The sequence below is a fragment of the Dendropsophus ebraccatus genome, chromosome 12 (genome assembly GCF_027789765.1).
Source record: "Dendropsophus ebraccatus isolate aDenEbr1 chromosome 12, aDenEbr1.pat, whole genome shotgun sequence".
Taxonomy (NCBI): domain Eukaryota; kingdom Metazoa; phylum Chordata; class Amphibia; order Anura; family Hylidae; genus Dendropsophus; species Dendropsophus ebraccatus.
In genome coordinates, this window is record NC_091465.1 from 8524279 (window position 1) to 8546688 (window position 22410).

General features: G+C 42.8%; 1 protein-coding gene across 9 annotated transcripts in view; it reads right to left on the minus strand.

The window, feature by feature from the left end:
- The window catches only part of PRDM16 (PR/SET domain 16), a 557902-nt gene that overhangs the window by 307854 nt on the left and 227638 nt on the right, over positions 1-22410 (minus strand). For 8 of the 9 annotated variants that reach the window (XM_069948448.1, XM_069948444.1, XM_069948442.1 and 5 more), the window contains one exon: positions 19464-19813. The exons of the other annotated variant lie outside the window; for it this stretch is intronic. In XM_069948448.1, coding sequence (XP_069804549.1) covers positions 19464-19813 — 350 coding nt within the window. The remainder of the gene's footprint in view (positions 1-19463; positions 19814-22410) is intronic. 9 annotated transcript variants of the gene reach the window in all.

Here is a 22410-nt window from a genome sequence, read left to right on the forward strand (position 1 = left end):
AACCAAGCACAACCAACGTCCCGTTCTGCTTGACTCTCACAGACATGAGGAGAGTTACACACGAGCCTTCCATTGCACCAAAAGGGATATACTGTACATCAACAATAGAGTTAATAATGAAATAGTATGCAGTAAGCTCTTCGGCTCCCCTTAGTGGTTGTTCAGGCAGTCTGATTCTAAGAATCTTAGTGTATAGTTATGTGAAGACAATAAAAGATCTGGAGGTCTGCACCATAAAACAAAACTGAAACCTACAAACAAAATAGCAACTGTATCAGCAGAGATAAAAAGATAGAACAGCTAGAGGAAGGGTACACTAAGTATCATATGACTATGGTGTCAGCCCAACTACCCCCAGTGGGAGGATATATTGGTTGAATTTTATCCATTTTGTCCTATTATTTTATATATTGTTGCGAATCTGCACCTAAGTTTGTGATTGTTTTGTGGATTTGTGGATTTTACACCCATCACCTTTTCAGAAGTCACTGGAAAATCCAAGGAGGCAAATCCAGGTCAAATCCACATCAAAATTTTGTCAGGACTGGACGACTGCCTAATGTATATTGTGACATCTTGAATGTTCCCCGAAAGATGATGTCTGGTCAGGGAAGGATCGGGTATGTTGAATTTCAACTGCTTGATTCTTCTGTACTCTAAGAGATATCCCACCACCAGAGGACACTCCACATTCTGACTGCATACATTTATGGCAAGATGGAAGTATGGAAGCCCTGGGAGAGATGACTACATTTACTCATCTACAGGTCCTGCCCATATTATCCCTACTTCATGTCACACATTATTCAAATGTATTATTGACTCATGGTGTCTTGTGTTTTTTACGCAATATAGAAAAATCACCTTCATTTAAAAAAGAGACATTCCACCAATTCCAAAAAGTTGCCACTTGTTCCCACACACGAATGGCTCCACACATCTATAAAAGCTGAGGTTAAGCAGAGATTTTGACACAAGCTACAGTATCTGATTTAACTATCATTTTTTCCTCTCTCCTGGATGGAATTAGCCACACCAGAAAGATGATAGCGATTCCCTAAGCCTGGAGCGTCATGTCGACCATCACATAGCCACAAAGACATCAATTGTGAATACAAAACCAGTTGTAGAATCCTACTTCACATAGCATAGGGTAGTTAAGAAGGAGGAAGCTGTGCATCACGTCCATCATCGTGATCGTTTCACAAAATCCTCACGACCTCTCCCTATACATCTGAGACTCGAAACCAATGAAGTAATGGAAAAAATCCAGATATAGGCTATGTTCACACTACGTAAGTTTTGTAATCATTTGCAACAACGGCTGTGATTACTACGGCACTTACGTAGTTCTGCCCTCTATGGAATCCTGGGCGGAGTGTATGCACATAGTATACACCGGCCGGGATTGCTAGCAGTGCTGCAAAAAACTATCATTTCACACAATGGAGCGTGCGGCACTGATGCGCCCGCATCCAAATTCAGCAGCAGTATCATCTGCAGTACCGGATGATCTTCTCTGACACCGGCCGAGATGCTCTTCTCTGACACCAGAACAGCTCGTGTCTTACGCCATGTGAACATGACCATAAGGCAAATGTAATGCTAACTGTGAAACGTTATAGGAAACTAAAAATATTCTCTCAAGCCATGTAGTGATCTCAATATTAGTGGCCGTCCCAATCCCATTCATTATTCATCTCGGATCCCAAAAAGTGCAAGGTCCTACAGCTCTAACCCGGGTAATGCTCGGTTCACTGGCTATAGAACTGTATAAATGAAGAACAGGTAAAAATTTGATTCCTGTTTTTCCTCAGGAAATAGAATTTACCAATTAAACAGGAAATGGATTTGTGAATATTTTTTCTTAAAGGGTCAAAACTGGAGTCTACCAAAAGTTCACCAAAACCTGATCATCTCCAAAAGTAAATGAATTTTTAACATTTACATTTTTTTTTTCACATTCTTTTTTCCCTCTTCCCTTCTTCATCTTGATCTTGTCCCGACTTCAGGTGTAAGAATCGAGTAGGTTTCTATTTTGTGTCCCGAGAGTCAAGTGTTGAAGGGATTTATTTTTATCAGTCAAAATGTTATTTTTTCCCCATCTGTGGTTACTTGTGAGCAGTTGTTCCTCCTATGGTGGAAGATGATAAAAGACTTCTAAAAAGAACCCGGTATGCACTGATGACTCTCAGAATACGAAAAGAAAAATATTTATTTCCCCTCTGTGCTGGTGAGTAAGGGCGATCTATTTAAAGGTTCAGCACTCATCTCCATTACTCCTGACTTATTCCCGCTTACGGAAATAATATTAAGATTTTGCTGTAATATATTTAGTCATTTCTCTTCGCTCTTATACTCACATATTTCCTATAAGTGCTGCCAATGGCTAACCCTTCCAATCCTAGATATTCTCGAGTATTACAAGGAGTCCACCCAATATCTAATTGTCATTATTTTATAATATATATCTAAATTGATACATCCAGTGGAAGGAAATACTAAATTTTCGGTTGTCTTTCATGACTTGGGTAGAAGACTGAAACCAGTTTATGCACCGATTGGGGTTGTCCGACAGTGCCTACCCCCACCACCCTGAATTTCTCAGGAAGTGCCCACCCAGCCAATCCCAGACTAAGGTGGGACACCAATGCAGCTAGTAATGGGATGAGCAGGTCTTCCCCACTCTAGGTCTCTAGAGTCAGAAAGGACTCTATACAAGGCCTAAAAGATCAAAGTAGAGGACCACATATTCGAGATATTGCAAACGTTAAATATATAATATACAAAACAAAGGAACCATTAGGTCAGACGTGCAAGAAATACACTGTAGAATACATGGAGTATATACAATTAAATTCCCCAGAAGAACAATTAAAAATGCTGCCTACAACCAAGTCTGACCAACTGGCCAACTTCCATAGTGGTCTGCTAAATTAGAAAACGGTGACAATAAAACTTTACTAACATGTCACAATAAAAAAAGGCAACATGTTTGATATCTCCCTATTCCCTATCTTCTGTGATACACAACTCTGTACCTTGTATGCAGCTGGCAGATTCCCTATAAATGATAACATTTTGTCTGCCTGTTCTCACCACTAGGGGGAGCTTTGGAGCATACTAAAAACTGCTGATACATTGAACTCAATTATAATATAGTACGCGGTAGGATTCTAAATTCTCAATTAATTAAATCTTAGCAGGGACTTTAGATCTCTGTGTCAGAAAAGTGGGGAGTACTATAAAGTTAAAGAGGTATTGAATGAAAAATAACTTGTCCCCTATCCACAGGATAGGGGACAAGTAAGAGATTGCAGGAGGTCCGATCTGCAATTCCCCTGGTGATCTCCGTATCTGCCCTGGCTTCTGTGTTATGAATAAAGCCGTGGGTACGGCATGTGACCCGCACACGGCTCTATTCATTCCCATGGAGGTGCCGGAGATAGACGAGTACAGTGCTCTTCCGTCTTACTCGGCTCTCTCTGGCGTCTCTATTCATTCCTATGGAACCACCAGAGAGAGCAGAGTACAACGCTCTTCCGGCTTACTCGGCTCTTTCCAGCACCTCTATAGGAATAAATAGAGCCGCAGGTCATGTGCCGTACCCTTTGCTGTATTAATAACACAGATACGGAGATCGGCAGGGGTACAGAGCTCGGACCATCCACAATCTCTTACTTGCCCCCTATCCTGTGGTTAATTTTGCCTGGAAAACCTCTTTAAGTTAAGAAATTAGAAATGTAAGACCTAACACTTACACCATGATAAAAGGCGTAAATTCACTTTAAGTAATAGATTTATAGTAATAAAAATAATGATGATAATAATAATAATAATCACAATGATGATGACAATAACAATAATACCAATAATATTACCAACACGGCTAGTGTTACTAGTAATGATAGGAGCACTAATACAGTCCTACTTGGCTCTGTCGGAGAGGATATATAAATGCCTTGCGTTCGGCAGCAGTATTTTTCGGACGCTTGTCACCCGCCACCATCTTTTAATTAGCAAAATAAACAGCGCTATGATAAATGTCATTTTTTACTCAACAAATGATCAAAATCATTGTGTTTTTTCCCTCAGCTCTTTCCTCCACGGGGGCAATAAACTGAAAATGTGGTGTGATTTATACCAGACCCTTTGACTCTGTGTGTTCTGTGTCAGCAGGCAGGGGAGTAATAGACTCTGTAGAGCATGCATAAATTCAATCACATCTCACAAAATAAAGGAGCTTTTTTTTTTTTTTTTTTTTGAGAGGATGCATCTTTCCTTAAAGAATAATACACCCCAAGCTATTTCACAGAATTTCATTTACTGAGTAACAAGGAACCAATGACTACCGCCTAATCATTTCCTCTCTGGGACTTAGGAGGGGAACCTGCCCTATATTTTACTGCTAATTATTGTGAATCATCGATGAGACGGAGCGCAGAGTTTATTTGTGTCACGTTTCAAGGGTCTGAACATTTGATCACAAAAAAATAAAGTATAAGCGAGGATCTGCTTTATTTATACTGTTATGTGGACAACCAGCTGTTATACAGGGCATCTCTAGTATACACATGTTTCTAGATACTCTATTAGGCAATTACTCTATCAGCCAATTCTGCTGTTCAGAAAAGAGAGTGGCCACAAAGAGCGTCTCTCGCTGGAGGACTCAATACAGGCACACAGTACACGGACAGCCCATTGATGTAAAAAGCGTGTAATACTTCTTCTGACCTGAGGTGGTGCTGTGGGGAAAATAAACTGGTTTTGCCAGAGAATACGGAGCCAGTACTGTCTGTGCCTAATGGCCCTATTCCACGAGTCGTTTGGAGGAGCAAACGAGCGCTCGTTTGCTCCTTGTTCCCCGCTCGCTGCCGCCGCTATTCAACGCGGCGGCAGCGAGCGGGTGAGTGCGGGAGGGGCGGCGGGGAGCTGCGGGGGGGCTGCTCGGAGGATCGCTGATCGTCCGGGCAGCCCATAGGATACAGCAGCGCCTGCTGCCGATGCTCCTATTCAACGGCAGCAGATCGCTGCTATATCAGTCGCTTGTTTTTCAACATGTTGAAAAACAAGCGACTGCAACGATCAGCCGACATGAATGATGTCGGCTGATCGTTGCACTCTATTCCACGGGAAGAATATCGTTCGTAGCGGCCGATATCGGCCGAATACGAACGATATTGCTCCTCTAAACGACCCGTGGAATAGGGCCATAAGGCTGGGTTCACACTGCGTTTTTGCAATTTGCGTTTTTTTCATTCATTTTATGCAAAAAAGGATGAAGAAACAGATGAAAAAACTGATGCAAAAAAAAAACGGACCAAAAAGCATCCTTTTTTTTTTTTTTTTTGACCAAGGTGGACCCCATATCCGTGCTGCATTTTGATCAGTTTTTTTTTTTTTATCTTTTTTTAATTTTTATCATGGATGTCAATCAAAAAACGGATTAAAAAGGATGCACACAAATGCATCAGGGTTTTATTTAATCTGTTTTACATCTGTTTTTTGCATAAAATGGATGGAAAAAAATGTGAACCCAGTTTTTAAAGGGAGACAAGGAAGGCAGTGCTATTTCCGTGTACATCATATACAGAAGAAGACAGGGAGGTACAGATATAACCAACCACATGAACGTCATGCCACAACATATACGTACTGCCCCCTCTTTGCATCAGGTGGTGCAATCAATACATGTGTATTATACTTTCAATTCTCCATTGAAAACAAAAGACTCAGGCTATGAAATTTATAATCCTTCTCTTCTTCGACATCATTTGTTGGGGGAAGAGTTGTGAAGCCCCCATAAAATACTAGACACTCTTCTAGCTCTTCCAAAATCAGCATGTTAAAGGGATTTTCTAGCGCTACAAAAACATGGCCACTTTCTTCCAGAGACAGCTCTTGTCTCCAGTTTGGGTGCAGGTTTTGTAACTCAGGTCCATTGAAGTGAATGGAGCCTAATTGCAAACTATATCTGAACTGGAGACATGGGCGGTGCTATATCTGGAGGAAAGTGGCCATGTCTTGTAGAATTGATAACCCCTTTAAGCTGAGCTTTCTCCAGTGTATATTGGAACCTTTAGAGAGTTGAATGGAATCAACTAATCAACTAAACTTACTCTAGAACCTTCCTCCATTGAGATGCAATGGGCTCATATATGTCTCTGTCTTAACTGGTGAACTATAATCCATTGTATTGGGTCAAATGACTGGTTGGATCAATGGATCAGGTGCTCTGATTCGCACAGCAGCTGCTATGGTTTACAAAACCTTATTACGCCATTGCACCAGTGACTAAAGATGAGCGAAAGTCGCGCACGCCCGAGTTTGTCCAAACCAGAATGTACGACATTTGATTACCGGTGACTGAGAAACTTGGATGCGGTCCTAGGGAGTCCTGGAAAACATGGATACAGCCTATGGTCTAGGGTTGCATCCAACTTCTTTAGCCATCGATAATCAAATGCTGCCCGCTTGGGTTGGCACTAGGTTCGCCCATTTCCAAGTATAACCATTCCCGGCAGAGTTCATCTGTAATCTTAGGGAAATTCCAGTTCGTTCCTGGTACTCGTAAACTCCATAAATAACCACAGCTTAGTAACTCAACAGATCTTCCATGTCACCGTTCTACAGAAAAGAAGTTGTTTTCCAAAAAAACTCTGGCGACGGCAGCAGTGAGGGTCTATATTCAGCCGCTCTCTTGGATACAGACCCCGAACAATTCATCCTTGTGTAAAGATAGAAATTAATTAAATGGTGTTTTTATAATCTGCCAGATTCAGAAGAATTTCCTGATAGACAGATAGAGCCTCCTGATAAAAAGATGGCCCACAAAGCCAGCAATTTATCTGTGTGAGATGTGAATACAAGGTCAGGACAGATAGTGGTTGGGTGGGTCCGGGACTGTTTGAGGACGTTAGTGTGAGGGCAAATAGTTTTAACTACTGGTATAAAAGTTGGCTGTCAGGTCGCGATCAGTGAACAAAAGAATGGCAGAGAAACAAGAGGAGCGCCATGAGGAAAGTATTCTCACGTAGACCAAAAATAAATAATATCACAAAGTCAACAGTATCTCAAATAATAGAAACAGACCGTACCAGGCTTCAGATTCAGTGAGTAATAGAGATATGGAACATTACTTAAAAATAAAAAGGTAAACATAGGCTTGTACCAGGATAAGAGAAACGCCGACCCAAGGTTGTTAGAAGGTCCATCAATGTTCTTGATAACGGCGTGGGAATGTTTCACTAGATGTGACTCCATTATTATACAGTATTTTGGGGTAGAAGGTACATTTTATATTGTTTTATATCTCTTATTTTTGAGGGCTTAAAGGGGTTGTCCCACCAACAAGAGAAAAAAACTGTTCCAATGTTTCCGTTGTTATCCGTTATTCCGTCCAATGTTATCTTTGGCAGTACCATAGGCAGTGAATGGAGCACCTGTGAGCACACATGACCACTGCTCCATTTTAACAGAGGACTCTCTCAAGATGGGAGACTCTTCTCTTCTCAAGATCTCCTATGAGGTGCTTCTCTGGGCAGGGTATAAGTATTGTTTGTGGATAGAGATGATTGAACTTGCCGAATGTTGGTTTAGCTGGACCCAAACACTTAGCATTTGACTTCTGCTGCCCGGAAAAGTTAGATGTTGCCCTAGGGTTGTCAGGAAAACATACATAAAGCCTATGGCCTATGGCTGTATCCATGTTTTTCATGACTTCCTAGGGCTGCATCCAACTTTTCCAGCCAAAGTCAAATGTCAAATGTTTGGGTCCAGCCGAACCCAAACTTTTGGCAAGTTCGCTTAACACTATTTGTGGGTTGTTGGTGTAGAAAGCGCTCTAAGCCAGTCATACATGAAATAGGTGATCTCCACCTCCTGACCCTACCATGTCTGGTCAGAGGGTCCCAATAGCCATTCAGATAATCAGCAAACTTGGCTCATTCATATGTAATGTGTATGGCCAGTTTCATTTAACCTTTTAGAAACATTATATAATCAGAGGATGGTTTTTCCTGTAGAACGTTCACAGCACTTTGCATAGCGCTCCAAGCATGTAGTTCCGTAATGCTTCACTTTCTATCTCCTGTGTATTCTTAGTCCGGACCGAAAAAAAGAGGTGACTACTGCCCTAAGCATGTCCAGACCGGACTTCCCTACCCCACCGAGCAATGAGATAAAATAGGAATAGGCATGAGTTATCATGTACAAGACCTTTCTAGGCTGAAACACAACATTTTGCTGAAAAGCATTACAAAAAAGTATAAAAATTGTATGTTGTCATATGTATATGTACCTATGTATTCCCTGCTGCTTACTCAAATGAACTGGGCTGGCTGCTCAGCACATACTTTGTCTATCTCTGTACAGAGCAGACACTCCTTTCATTTGACAGGAGTCCCTGTATTAACATATTTCTGTGGTGCCCTAAGCCAATAAACATGTGATTGCTATGGAAATTTCTAGTCCAGCACATCTGACAAACCAGAGAGGGGGAGAGTGAGTACCTTTTAAATAAAAGCGGGCCCTAGTAGGTAGGCATACATTGTAAGTATGAGTAAACAAGAAGCAGGGACTCCTGTCTTTGATAGGGGTCCCTGCTTCTGTACATCAAGTAGTGTTAATTTAGGCACTGGTGCTTATACTCACTGGTACAGGCGTTGCACACTTTATGTGAATATACATCAAGCACTGAACACCAATTGAATGACGACTAATTCACAGTGAATCGGGAGGTTTCCCTCGTCTGCTTCAAAAAACTTTGAAAATGTCTTCACTTAAATTGGAAATTGGAAAATAGTTCTGCTGACAATAATAGAAAAATCAAGAAACCCTATTAGTTGGAGTGGGGAAGGATGGGGGGCTGTGTGTGTGTGTGGGGGGGGGGGGCAGTCTCTTGCCCATTTTTTTTTTTTTTGTATTGTTGCCTTTGCTAACATGAAGATTGCAATGTTATCAAGTGGTTATGAGGTTGTTTTTATGCAGTAATATATTCTAACAGGTGGTACAAAAGGGTCAATACAATTAAGGAAACTGAATAAAAGTCATTAAAGGCAAGAAGAAAGGCCCCAATGTGTGAGGCTGGAGTGATAAGTATGTGCATGATAACTGTTCAAATATTGTATCTTCTGACCTAACAATAAGATCTTTGTCACTAATAAAACCTTTGAGAATTCCTGCTGCCTGGAACGATTGCCGGAGTGGTGTTTGTCCTCCCTCACCTATGCCGTACGCCGTCACATAAGTGATTTGTTTCCTATTGGGATGACTCATTAGTACATCTATCAGATCAAGTCCAGACATGGGACTTTGTCCTTTGTGTGTCTGACACAAAAAAAAAAAAAAAAAATCAAAAGGTTCAAGTGCCTGTATATCAGTTTATTCTCTATTGTGAGCGGCTCGAAAAGCTCTGGCGCTTTTAGAAGGGGTCAAATCCCGCTTTGCTTTCCGGATTTTGTGGTTTACGAAGTGTTAATGAATTGACGCTTTCTAATGCATTTTCAAACAATATGTAATTCCCGGAGGAGTGAAGTGGTTTGACTGACTGTTCCCGAGATAAGTCCTGTTTATTTATTCCTATAATCTCTTAGGGTTACTTTAGACAAGAGTTTCAATTCTACTTCTAAGCAAAGGAGAACGTATCGGAGCAGTGAATTAAAGGGCCAGTGAGTATCGTTGAGTGGAGATGCGGAACTGTTCGGGTTCGGCAAAGTTCTCCGGACATTTGGCATTTGACTCCCGGCATCTGGAAAAGTTGGATGCAGCCCTACTCCAGACGCCAAGAGCCAAATGCCAAACGTTGTCCAAACAGTTCGGCAACTCTGTTTAACACTGTCAGTGAGTTAAAGGGGTATTCTTACCTGAGTTAAAAAAAAAACAAGAATAACCCACATATATACCTAACCCTTGTCCCCGGAAACTCCTGTCTGATTCCCCAAACTTCTGTCTTCTTTCTGCTTATGAGGGTGTGGGCCTGCCCGGTCAGCTTATCATTGGCTGCAATCGTGTCCCATCTTGACCAGTGATTGGCTGTAGATGGCATGTCCTGCTCCCAAGCACCAAGTCTTGAGAGCAGGAAAAATAGTGAAGATCGGGAAGTAGACACAGTCGAACAGGAGCTGCGGAAGACTGGGGCTAGGCAAGTATAAAACTATAAAATAACAGATTTATTTCCTTCAAGTATTGCCTCGAAAAATAAGGATGCCAAGAGGAACCACAAAGTTAAGATGAATTGTATAATGTAGATAGAATTTTTTGTTTGTTTGTTTTTTTAGATTAAAAACCTAGAATGGTAAATGGAGCATTTCTCAATAAATGGAGGCTGGTATGGCAACGGTGTTGTGCAATTAGCAGTCTTGAGCAGAGTTGACAAACTCTGAACCAAAACTCTACGTATTTGACCACCGGCATTTGCAGAAGTTTGATGCTGCCCTAGAGAGTCCTGGAAAACATGAATATAGCCATAGGCTTCCCTAGGACTCTCTAATTTCTCCAGACACTGGGAGTCAGATGCCAAGTGTTTGGATCCGAAGAACGTTGCTGAACCCGAATAGTTCGGGAACTCCACTCAACACTACCAATAAGGTTTTTGTTGGATCAGGGATTAGGCTGAAGGATGGAACTGTTTTCCAATACAATAAGAGCCTAGATGGACCAATTTACAGATGTCACTCTAATCAGTAGTAAAATTGTAGGACTGTGATGATAGTTGGATAAGTAGTAATTATGTACCCCACAAGGACATTGTTGGATCTATTGGATTGGAGAAAAGTTGCTTTATCATGACTTGATAGAAGGGAGTAAATTAAAAATGGAAAACATAGGTAAGAATCTATGGAGTAATCTCTGGCCCAATATACCAAGGAGAAATTGTTAGTCTAGATGCCAGTGTGGGCCGAGAACAATAGACCTGGAAGGTAAAGTATACTGGACGGATGAACAGATGGACAGTGGAAGAAGATAATCGATCTACTCCAAACATAAGAGATGAATAAAACTTAAAGCATGCATTGTTCATGAAATGGATAAAGTTAGCTGAAAAGAACAAAGCAGTAAAAGGGAAAGAGAAGTAGCTATAAAGGAAAAGAGGAGTACCACGATTTTGTGATTGTCTTGGAGATCTGGTGTGTCCAGCTCGTAAATCAAGGAGACTTCTCTTTTTTCATGAACTGACTTCTATTCGGGTATAAAACACTAGATAACCCTGGCTATGTACATTCCATCAGTCCACAATGTAACATCTCAATAGTTCTCCCCACATATTGTTTCAATAATAACGTGTGATGGACAGGTGAGCCGATCCTTTATTGTAAATTCCCCTTTTGACGTTATACACAGAGTTACAACAATGACAACGTTTTCTTGTTCTTCTCGAGCTTCCCCTTTTTCTCTTTAGAAATAGATATATTACTAGTAGAGAGTGGTTTTAACCTACTTAATGCCAGGAGCGCTCTGGGAGGGGTCTCCGGAAGGTGGCGGCGGGTGTGGAGATAACTACTAGGATAAAAATGGATCATTCTATAAAATATACCAGTGGTTTGGTAGGATCTTATGCATAGTTGTGTGAGAGGTGTTGAAAGTGGTAACAAAATTCGTACTGGCAGAGATTGGTCTGGGGTTTGGCAGTAGGCAACCTCTGTGTGTGGGTGAGAGGGTTCGTGTATTTGCCAACTTGGTAATTTCTTTTGGATACCAATTTTTTTTAGGCTCTTCAATTGGTTTTACAGTCAAGACGTAGAGTCCTTATGACGGGATGACTTACTCCTGACCTGATATATATTAGTCTTATATAGTGATAGCAAACATGGTTTTGAGACTGGTTTCTATAAATCACCTTCTTATTTAAATATCTGAACCACAAAATATGTTCTTTTTGGAAAGCTTGAGCAATAACATTTTCCCTCTTGATTTCCCACCAGAAGGCTGGTCCCGCGATGGGCACGAGAATTACACCAAATCCAGCAAATCTCCACTCAGTAGAATCAACGAGAAATTTATGCATAACAATCCCACCCATCATACCCACCAAAAATTATTGCAGATTTATATTTGATTTATTCATAATTTGAAGGCAGTCAGAGGCTATATCTACTGAAATAGAACAGTTTTTTTTTAGGCGGCATGTTTGTGTCGAGGGTGGTGCTCGCAGCAAAAAAAAATCCTTACAGCATTTCAAAAGTCCATTCTCGGCACTCACCATATCATGCTTCAACGTTATTTTATTGTAGAAAAGTCATCAAAATACATATGATGGGACGTTTCGGAATCAAGCAGTTGAGGAAGGCTTAAAGCCGAAACGTCCCGTCATATGTATTTTGATGACTTTTCTACAATAAAATAACTTTAAAGCATGATATGGTGAGTGCCGAGAATGGACTTTTGAAATATCTACAATGAATTAAAGGGGTTTTCCGGCAAAAGAAACTTGACTGATCTGTCAATATTAAGAGTAGAACACAATCATTTTTTAAAGAGGTATTCTAGTGCTAGAACTATTTTCCCAATGGACTTGTAAATAAGAAAGATGTATACTCACCTGACCTGATCACCCGACGCCTCTCATTCCTGCAGCCTTCTCTAATGTATCATACCTGCAGGAAATGCCTAATCAACCAGTCAGTGGCTAAGGTGGGTCACCTCTGTAAACAGCAATTGGCTAAGTGAGCAGTTCCTGCAGGAACATGTCAGAGGAAGCACAATGAGAAGCTGGGATCGGGGGGCAATTGTAATGACAACTGTAGGGGATCAGGAGTTTTGTCCAGTGCATTATAAAAAAAAGAAAAATCTATCATAGATGGATAGATAGATAGATAGATAGATAGATAGATAGATAGATAGATAGATAGATAGATAGATAGGAGATAGATAGATAGGAGATAGATAGATGATAGATAGGAGATAGATAGATAGATAGATAGATAGATAGGAGATAGATAGATAGATAGATAGATAGATAGGAGATAGATAGATAGATAGATAGATAGGAGATAGATAGGAGATAGATAGGAGATAGATAGATAATAGATAGATAGATAGATAGATAGATAGATAGATAGATAGATAGATAGGTGATAGATAGATAGATAGATAGATAGATAGATAGATAGGAGATAGATAGATAGATAGATAGATAGATAGATAGGAGATAGATAGATAGATAGATAGATAGATAGATAGATAGATAGATAGGAGATAGAAAGGAGATAGATAGATAGATAGATAGATAGATAGATAGATAGGAGATAGATAGATAGATAGATAGATAGATAGATAGAAGATAGATAGATAGATAGATAGATAGATAGATAGATAGATAGATAGGCGATAGATAATAGATAGATAGAAGAGAGATAGATAGATAGATAGATAGATAGATAGATAGATAGATAGATAGGCGATAGATAGATAGATAGATAGATAGATAGATAGATAGATAGATAGGCGATAGATAATAGATAGATAGATAGATAGATAGATATTAGATAGATAGATATTAGATAGATAGAAAGATAGATAGATGATAGATAGATAGAAAGATAGATAGATGATAGATAGATAAATAATAAATAGATAGATAGATAGATAGATATTTTTTCCGTTTGTTCCTCGCTCCCTCACATTCTGCTGTCAAGTGTTCTATTTTTTTCCCCTATAAAGTCAGAATTCTCCTACAAGAAAACAGGATGTATAAAGATGAGTATTAATGCGGGGTTTTATCGAGGTGTGACGAGTACATCACCTAACCATGAAATGACTTTAATGGCTTTTAAATAAATGGTTTGTATTGTAATACAGGGAGCAGTAGAGAGCTAGGTGCGGTGATGGAGCCTTCCCTGAGGCTAGGCATCTTTCAGCCGAGATGCTGTATCAAAGAGAATAATTTGCGCACACTGCTCAGGTCCTTTCTACAAATAACAGTTTTGTGTGAACTTGGCCTTTAAAATGGCGACATCAATCATGCAGGGAGACATTTAAATTTTAGATTACCTGTGGCGGTGAAGGTAACATTTTCGGTAGGAGAAGTCACTGCCGAAGAGATAAATAATATATTTTGCACTTAAAGCTACAGAACGGGGTGTTCATATCTCTGAGTTATTTATGGGAAAGAAAAGACCGGCAAATGATGGAAAGGGTCGGTGATGGCTAGATGACACCAGGAGTAGTGGGCCACCATGGCCGTAATTCTCCAAAACGGCCATACATAACCATATTTCATGGACTGATAGGATACCCAGGCCAAAAATGAGTCCTGGAAGGGGAAACGGTGATTGGTGGTCTAATACATGATGATGTGGGTCCATCTCATCAGTCATGGTGACACATTGCTGGCCAAGACACCTTAAGGCAAGAAGCCAATCTCCTTCATTATTGATAGACTATGGGTATTACTGAATTACACACCTTGTCCACCAACAATGGAATTATCAGGGTAACCCACAGTAACATGTGTGTAACCTGACATAAAGTGTTTAACTTCCCAACAGCGCCACTGCAGGATAGATGAAGCCCCTGGCAACCAATTAGATTCCCCCTTTTATTCCGCACAGATTCTTTGGAAAATGAAAGGTGGAATCTGATTGGTTGCTAGGGGCAACTGAGACAGTTTTACTTTACATCACTTTGATAAAGCTCACCCATAAAGTTTCAAAGACACCCCCCCCCCCCATCTATACATGATATAATGAGAAAAAAATGACAAAATATGCTGTCAGACAGTATAGTACAGTATAATAGTAACCCACAGAAGACTTATGACAACCAGCTAACCTAATGGAGGAGCGGACAGATGACTTGGGCTTCTCGCCAATGGAAAAAATATAACCGTAGCCAATATTAATTGGAGGCCAAGTCTTATGGGAGAAGAAAAGGCTTCCAGCATTTGTCCATTGTCACAGTGAATAGAAGGAACTCCGACATTGTATAACAGGCACAGCTAGTAAACAGTATGTTTTCTCAGATGATCCCCATGGCGGCGTCTTGGGCTACGAACCGCGTTTGGTGTCCTCGCATTACCACATTACCAACTATAGAGGCAAAACTCCATCAAAGCTTTTATAGCTGCAAGTGTCATGGCAAGGTGTACAAGAAAACTAACATAGAATAAGGCAGCGATGGAGAATTGAGGACACTCAGGACCGTGGACTCAGGGGAGATGTGAGAACATTCTTGTCTATGGAAAAAAAAAAGTTCCCGAATTTGTGCCGGTCTTATATGGAGTAAAGGAATGCCTGGAAGTAGAAATAGATGGGAGACAAGACTGATGTAAGAGTACAAGACATTGAAGACAACCGAGATAAAATTAGACCAGGAGGGCCGGTTATCATTGATGATGGATTTATTGCAATGTGGTTTACAACGTATTCATATAACTGTGGAAAGCTTATTAGTGTTGAGAGGAGAGATCGATCTGTTTGGGTTCGCAACATTCTTCGAACTCGAACACTCTGCAAGTTTGGTGCGGCCATAGGGAGGCCTGGAAAACATGGATACAGCCATGGGGAGGCTTGGAAAACATGGATACAGCCATGGGGAGGCTTGGAAAACATGGATACAGCCATGGGGAGGCTTGGAAAACATGGATACAGCCATAGGGAGGCCTGGAAAACATGGATACAGCCATAGGGAGGCCTGGAAAACATGGATACATCCATGGGGAGGCCTGAAAAACATGGATACAGCCATAGGGAGGCCTGGAAAACATGGATACAGTTATAGGGGAGGCCTGGAAAACATGGATACAGCCATAGGGAGGCCTGGAAAACATGGATACAGCCATAGGGAGGCCTGGAAAACATGGATACAGCCATGGGGAGGCCTGGAAAACATGGATACAGCCATGGGGAGGCCTGGAAAACATGGATACAGCCATAGGGAGGCCTGGAAAACATGGATACAGCCATAGGGAGGCCTGAAAAACATGGATACAGTCATAGGGGAGGCCTGGAAAACATGGATACAGCCATGGGGAGGCCTGGAAAACATGGTTACAGCCATGGGGAGGCCTGGAAAACATGGATACAGCCATGGGGAGGCCTGGAAAACATGGTTACAGCCATGGGGAGGCCTGGAAAACATGGATACAGCCATGGGGAGGCCTGGAAAACATGGTTACAGCCATGGGGAGGCCTGGAAAACATGGATACATCCATGGGGAGGCTTGTAAAACATGGATACAGTCATGGGGAGGCCTGGAAAACATGGATACAGTCGTAGGAGAGGCCTGGAAAACATGGATACAGCCATGGGGAGGCCTGGAAAACATGGATACACTCGTAGGGGAGGCCTGGAAAACATGGATACAGCCATGGGGAGACCTGGAAAACATGGATACAGTCATGGGGAGTCCTAGAAAACATGCATACAGCCATGGAAAGGCCTGGAAAACATAGGGAAGCCATGGGAATGCATCCTACTTCTGCAGCTGCGGGGAGTCAAATACCGAGGGTTTGGAAACATTGCAGAACCTGAACAGTTTGGCCTCTCCGCTGAACACTATTGCCATTCTGTTTCGGGCTCTTGTTAAAAAGATGATTAATGGTCCCTATATACCTTATACTAAAGTGGACCCCCCCCCCCCCCTTCCCCCACCAGGGGGTTTAGCTCACAGTAAATGGTTTATGGGGGCCTCCCGTCTCCCATATGACCACCATAGGGGTCAGGCATGATGGATGTTTAACACCTGACTTAATTGTTCTTGAAGGGATGAGTTAAGATAAAACTAATTTGTATACTTTTCCCATGATGCCTTGCCTGATATTAAGTCTTCATACATCGGCCGAGTCAGTGCAGGACCCCGAGAGCACATAACAAAAATCTATAATTTATATATTTACAAATCAGCACATGATAAGAGACAATCAGAAAAAGATTTTGTTAAAGTTAAGATCATTCTGCTAATGATCTTACATGATCTTACACTAACATCTTCCACAGTCAGAACCTCTCCCTCCGGCCTTCAGGACTTCTCTCGTGCTGCACCAATTCTCTAGACGTTTTACCCAGAGACATCATCCCAACACTCACAGCTTCAAGCATGACCTATAGACTCATCTCTTCAGGCTTATAACATTCCCTAAATTTTGTCACCCCTTCTTCTGTCCCCTCACCTTCTACTCTATATTTCCGACAGTTCCATGCACTTTGTACCTGTTTGAGGGGCGAGACTGGCAGGTGTCTCACTCACCCAATACTTATAGGCACTTTCTGATCCTTTGCGCAATGGCTGGGCCATCTGCAAATAAAGCATTTCCCTCCTCTTGTCTCCCCCCCTTCAGTCCTCCTAGTGTGCAAGCTCTTGTATTCCCCCCCCCCCAGTCCTCCTAGTGTGTAAGCTCTTGTGTCCCCCCAGTCCTCCTCCTAGTCTTTAAGCTCCTGTGTCCCCCCAGTCCTCCCAGTGTGTAAGCTCTCGTATCCCCCAGTCCTCCTAGTCTGTAAGCTCTTGTATCCCCCCAGTCCTCCTAGTGTGTAAGCTCTTGTATCCCCCCCCCAGTCCTCCTAGTGTGTAAGCTCTTGTATCCCCCCCCCCCAGTCCTCCTAGTCTGTAAGCTCTTGTGTCCCCCCAGTCCTCCTAGTGTGTAAGCTCTTGTGTCCCCCCGTCCTCCTTATCTGTAAACTCTTCTATCCCCCCCCACACCTCCTAGTGTTTAAGCTCTCGTATCCCCCCAGTCCTCCTAGTGTGTAAGCTCTCGTATCCCCCCAGTCCTCCTAGTGTGTAAGCTCTCGTATCCCCCCAGTCCTCCTAGTGTGTAAGCTCTTGTTTCCCCCAGTCCTCCTAGTGTGTAAGCTCTTGTTTCCCCCCCGTCCTCCTTATCTGTAAGCTCTTGTGTCTCCCCAGTCCTCCTAGTGTGTAAGCTCTCTTATCCCCCCAGTCCTCCTAGTCTGTAAGCTCTTGTATCCCCCCGTCCTCCTTATCTGTAAACTCTTGTGTTTCCCCCCGTCCTCCTTATCTGTAAACTCTTGTGTCCCCCCCCACACCTCCTAGTGTATAAGCTCTAGTATCCCCCCAGTCCTCCTAGTGTGTAAACTCTCGTATCCCCCCAGTCCTCCTAGTGTGTAAGCTCTAGTATCCCCCCAGTCCTCCTAGTCTGTAAGCTCTTGTGTCCCCCCAGTTTTCCTAGTCTGTAAGCTCCTATGTCCCCCAGTCCTCCTAGTGTGTAAGCTCTTGTGTCCCCCCCAGTCCTCCTTATTTGTAAACTCTTGTGTCCCCCCCCCAAGTCCTCCTAATCTGTAAGCTCTTGTATCCTTCCAGCCCTCCTAGTGTGTAAGCTCCTATGTCCCCCAGTCCTCCTCCTAGTCTGTAAGCTCTCGTATCCCCCCCAGTCCTCCTAGTCTGTCAGCTCTTGTGTCACCCCTCTGTCCTCCTAGTGTGTAAGCTCTTGGATCCCCCCCAGTCCTCCTAGTGTGTAAGCTCTTGGATCCCCCCAGTCCTCCTAGTCTGTAAGCTCTTGTGTTTCCCCCAGTCCTCCTAGTGTGTAAGCTCTTGTATCCTCCCAGTCCTCCTAGTGTGTAAGCTCTTGTATCCTCCCAGTCCTCCTAGTGTGTAAGCTCTTGTATCCTCCCAGTCCTCCTAGTCTGTAAGCTCTTGTGTTTCCCCCAGTCCTCCTAGTGTGTAAGCTCTTGTATCCCCCCGTCCTCCTTATCTGTAAGCTCTTGTGTCCCCCCAGCCCTCCTAGTGTGTAAACTCTCTTATTCCCCCCAGTCCTCCTAGTGTGTAAGCTCTTGTGTCCCCCCAGTCCTCCTAGTGTGTAAGCTCTTGTGTCCCCCCACTCCTCCTAGTGTGTAAGCTCTCGTATCCCCCCAGTCCTCCTAGTCTGTAAGCTCTTGTGTCCCCCCAGTCCTCCTAGTGTGTAAGCTCTTGTATCCTCCCAGTCCTCCTAGTCTGTAAGCTCTTGTGTCCCCCCCAGTCCTCCTAGTGTGTAAGCTCTCTTATCCCCCCCCCAGTCCTCCCAGATTGTAAAATCCGAGGATACCATTAGAATTTGTGCCACCTACGTTGCCTCCTCCCTGCCTTGCCACGCCCCTTCCCCGCTGCCTGCCCATTAGGCAAGCGGGGGATACGGCAGATGAACGAGTGGGTGAAGGGGTAAATCTGCGCCTTCTCCCTGGTGTAGGCCCTGGCCGCAGCCTTCATAAATCTCCCCTTTAGAGTTAGAGATCCTCATATAGACATTGGAAGTTATTACTGGGTTTCATGGACACTGATTCATTAAATATTTCATAAAAGTCTTTCCTTTATTTGTATGAATGGGTTAAATGTGTAAAGCACCACTGATGCGCTTACATCTGAGTTATCACATTAAGAGGCTGCACTATAATTACAAGACATGAAATACATAACCGGAATCCACCGTCGCCCACGCTCATCCTCCCGCTCCGAGCTACGCTCTTTACAAATTCAACTTCATGTATGTTATTATTGAGAAGTCGAGAGCTGCGGTTAACTAAGTGCATGGTGTACTTACTTCCCATCCTAGATTATTCTCTTTTAATGTGGTCTTCTGCGACATGATATAAGGTCCTAATCGTTCCCCAATTTCAATCTTCTTCTTGGCCCAAATCCCGAGACCAGCTCCTGGTATGGAGGATTCTCTGAGTTCAAAGTCAGGTGGGATTGGAATATCATCGGGAATGTAGACTGGGGCTTCATAGGGGGATCCCTCCTTTGGGGTAAAGTCTTCACTGGTTGGGAATGGTGAAGGAGGTCCGACGGGAATGGGTGACATAATACTGTCCTCTGTTTCCTCTTCTCCGCTGTCACCGCCAAGGAGATCCGGATCAGGCTCATACATATTATTTACAAGGTCACTGTCACCTGACGAGAGAAGAAGAAACCAAGGATTACAAGTCATGTCTCCTACAAAGAAGAAACATCAAAGCATGGCGGCAGTCCTTCCATTTTCAGTGGGGTTCTGTCATAAGGCAGAAGAAAGATTCCCCCTCGGACGGCAGATTTTCTGGTACCTGAGGGGCGGCAACTTCTGCCCTGTCAGTCTAACTAAATGACAGGACCCGGATGGCTCAATGTAATCCGTGCAGCAGTGCCCTCACCCTGGCCAAAATCTGATTTGATAGAGAAGTGGTCCTTTCTTTTGGACCCTCATTTATTAATGAGAGCAAAGAATGGACCCGGAATGTCCAATGTGAACTGTGTAATACCTCATAACACCTGTGGTGGCACTGCAGGGTAACTGAACACCTTTTGATGGAACTGATCGCTGGTGGATCTAGGAGTAGGGTGCATTGAGATTAGTTTGTCACTGGAAAGACTCTTCTAACTATAAGGGTCCCCTTTAATATAACATCTTAAAGAGGTACTCTTGGCAAAGGTAAAAAAAAAACAGGATGGGAAGGGGAGGGGAGATCTTAATAATGAATCTATACTTACTTGTCCCAGTTCCCCCACAGCCACAGCATCACTGCTCACAGTCACCCACTGGTCTCCTGTCTCTCCTGATCCTGTGATGTCATGGGCCTGCTCAGCCAATCAGTGGCGAGACACCTCTGCAGTCACTGACTGGCTACGTGGCTAGTGACTATGGTGTCGTGACGACGCAGGAACCCAGGAAATATAGGAGACAGGTGCTTGACAGTGGGTGGCAGCACCGTAGATGAACCGTAACAGGTAAGTATAACTTCATTACTATGATCCCACCAGCCCCTGCCCTCCATGTTTTTTTAATCTTTGCCCACAGTACCCCTTTAAATTTGTTAACATCTGTGCTCAAGTTCACATGACATTCACATAACTGTCTAATCACCATGTCCTGTGTCACGCACTCTCACTATCTATCTGGGCACTCTCTTTATAAATAAGAATGAATTTTATATCATTTTTCTCCACATTTGCCAACCACCCCTCTTCATACCAGCCACAACATGGCTGCTCGCAAAAACTATGATTAAACATGATTTAATTTGTACAAATGCAATAAAAGTGAATTACAAGCCCGACAAACAAAAGGCTATCACAATGAAGCGTAATAATGAGGTGCATTATTCCCTGAAATAACGGCACGACGGAAGACTGAAGCCTGATTGTGTATTTGGAGTTGTAAATTCCATGGTAACGCGAACGTGCGCTTTCAATTAGGAAATCAGTCTGATTATGTTAGCGAGATTGAAATTATTACACTTGAATGAGTATATTTTACAGAACATTCACTAAAGCGGAGGGGATCGAAAGAGAGAGAGAGACAGAGAGCTGATTGTGTTACGGGTCCGGCCCCTTTAGGCGATGTTCACACTGGAAAAATCCATTTCAGATTTTGAAGTCTAATGCACGTGGCGCTATTCAGCGGGGCTAATAAAAGTGTGACTACTCCATATGGAGGTGACCTGTTTTTCCATAATGTTGGTCAATCAGTGGGATTTATATTTCATGTGGATTTCGGGAATGGAATCCATACTGGAATCTGCTTGGAACATTTGCAGGCTGAACATAGTCTTTCCTACGTGTTCGCTGTATTTCCTTACCCTGGCAGTAAGATGGGCAGTATTAGCAGCGGGCAGTCTACCTTTACCCACTTGTACCACAATACATGGAAGAAAAAGTGCAACTGGTCTCGCAAAAAACAAGCCCCATATGGATCTGTCCACAGAAAAAGAATATGGCTTTTAGGGTGCATTCAAATGTCCACTATCTGCGGACAGGCTACAGACTAAAGATGAGCGAATCTCAAGATTGCTCTGGTCCATCTGAATCTAAGTGCAGCATCGGATTTCATCTTTACTATGGCCTTCTTTATTTGTATGCCCCCCCCCCCCTTCACAAACCCATGAGTGTTATAAGCCCATACCAGGCCCATGATCCGTGCCGCAAAAAATGCTGGCCAGCCCTGTGAATGGGTCAATGCAATTGCAGATGGCTATGGATGCACATTCGTAGTGCTGTTTGTAGCTGTAGCTCCACAAAGTAAATTACAAGTCTATATAAGTTTCTAAAACTAGTTGAGTTGAGCTAAAAAAATAGCTGGAGAACCTCTTTAAAAGGGTTTTTTGGGGGGGAATTTGCTGCTGCTCTGGACAGTTCCTGACATAGACAGAGGTGGCAGCAGAGAGCACTGTGTCAGACTGGAGAGAATACACCACTTCCTGTAGGATATACAGCAGCTGATAAGTACTGGAAGACTGGAGATTTTTAAATAGACGTAAATTACAAATCTATATAAAGTTTCTATAAACAGTTGATTTGGAAAAAATAAAGAAATAATTACGACAGAGTACCCCTTAAAAAAAAAAAAGATATACAGCCTAAACTGCAGAATGGATTCTTTATGTAACAAATCTGAAATTGCGCAGACATGTGACTGGCTGCCATGGGCAGTGATGCATTTCCTGGCTGCACCGGTGTCGCCCCACACTGTGCATGCTGCAGCCGTCTACACTATGTCCAAGCACCACCGCATTCTG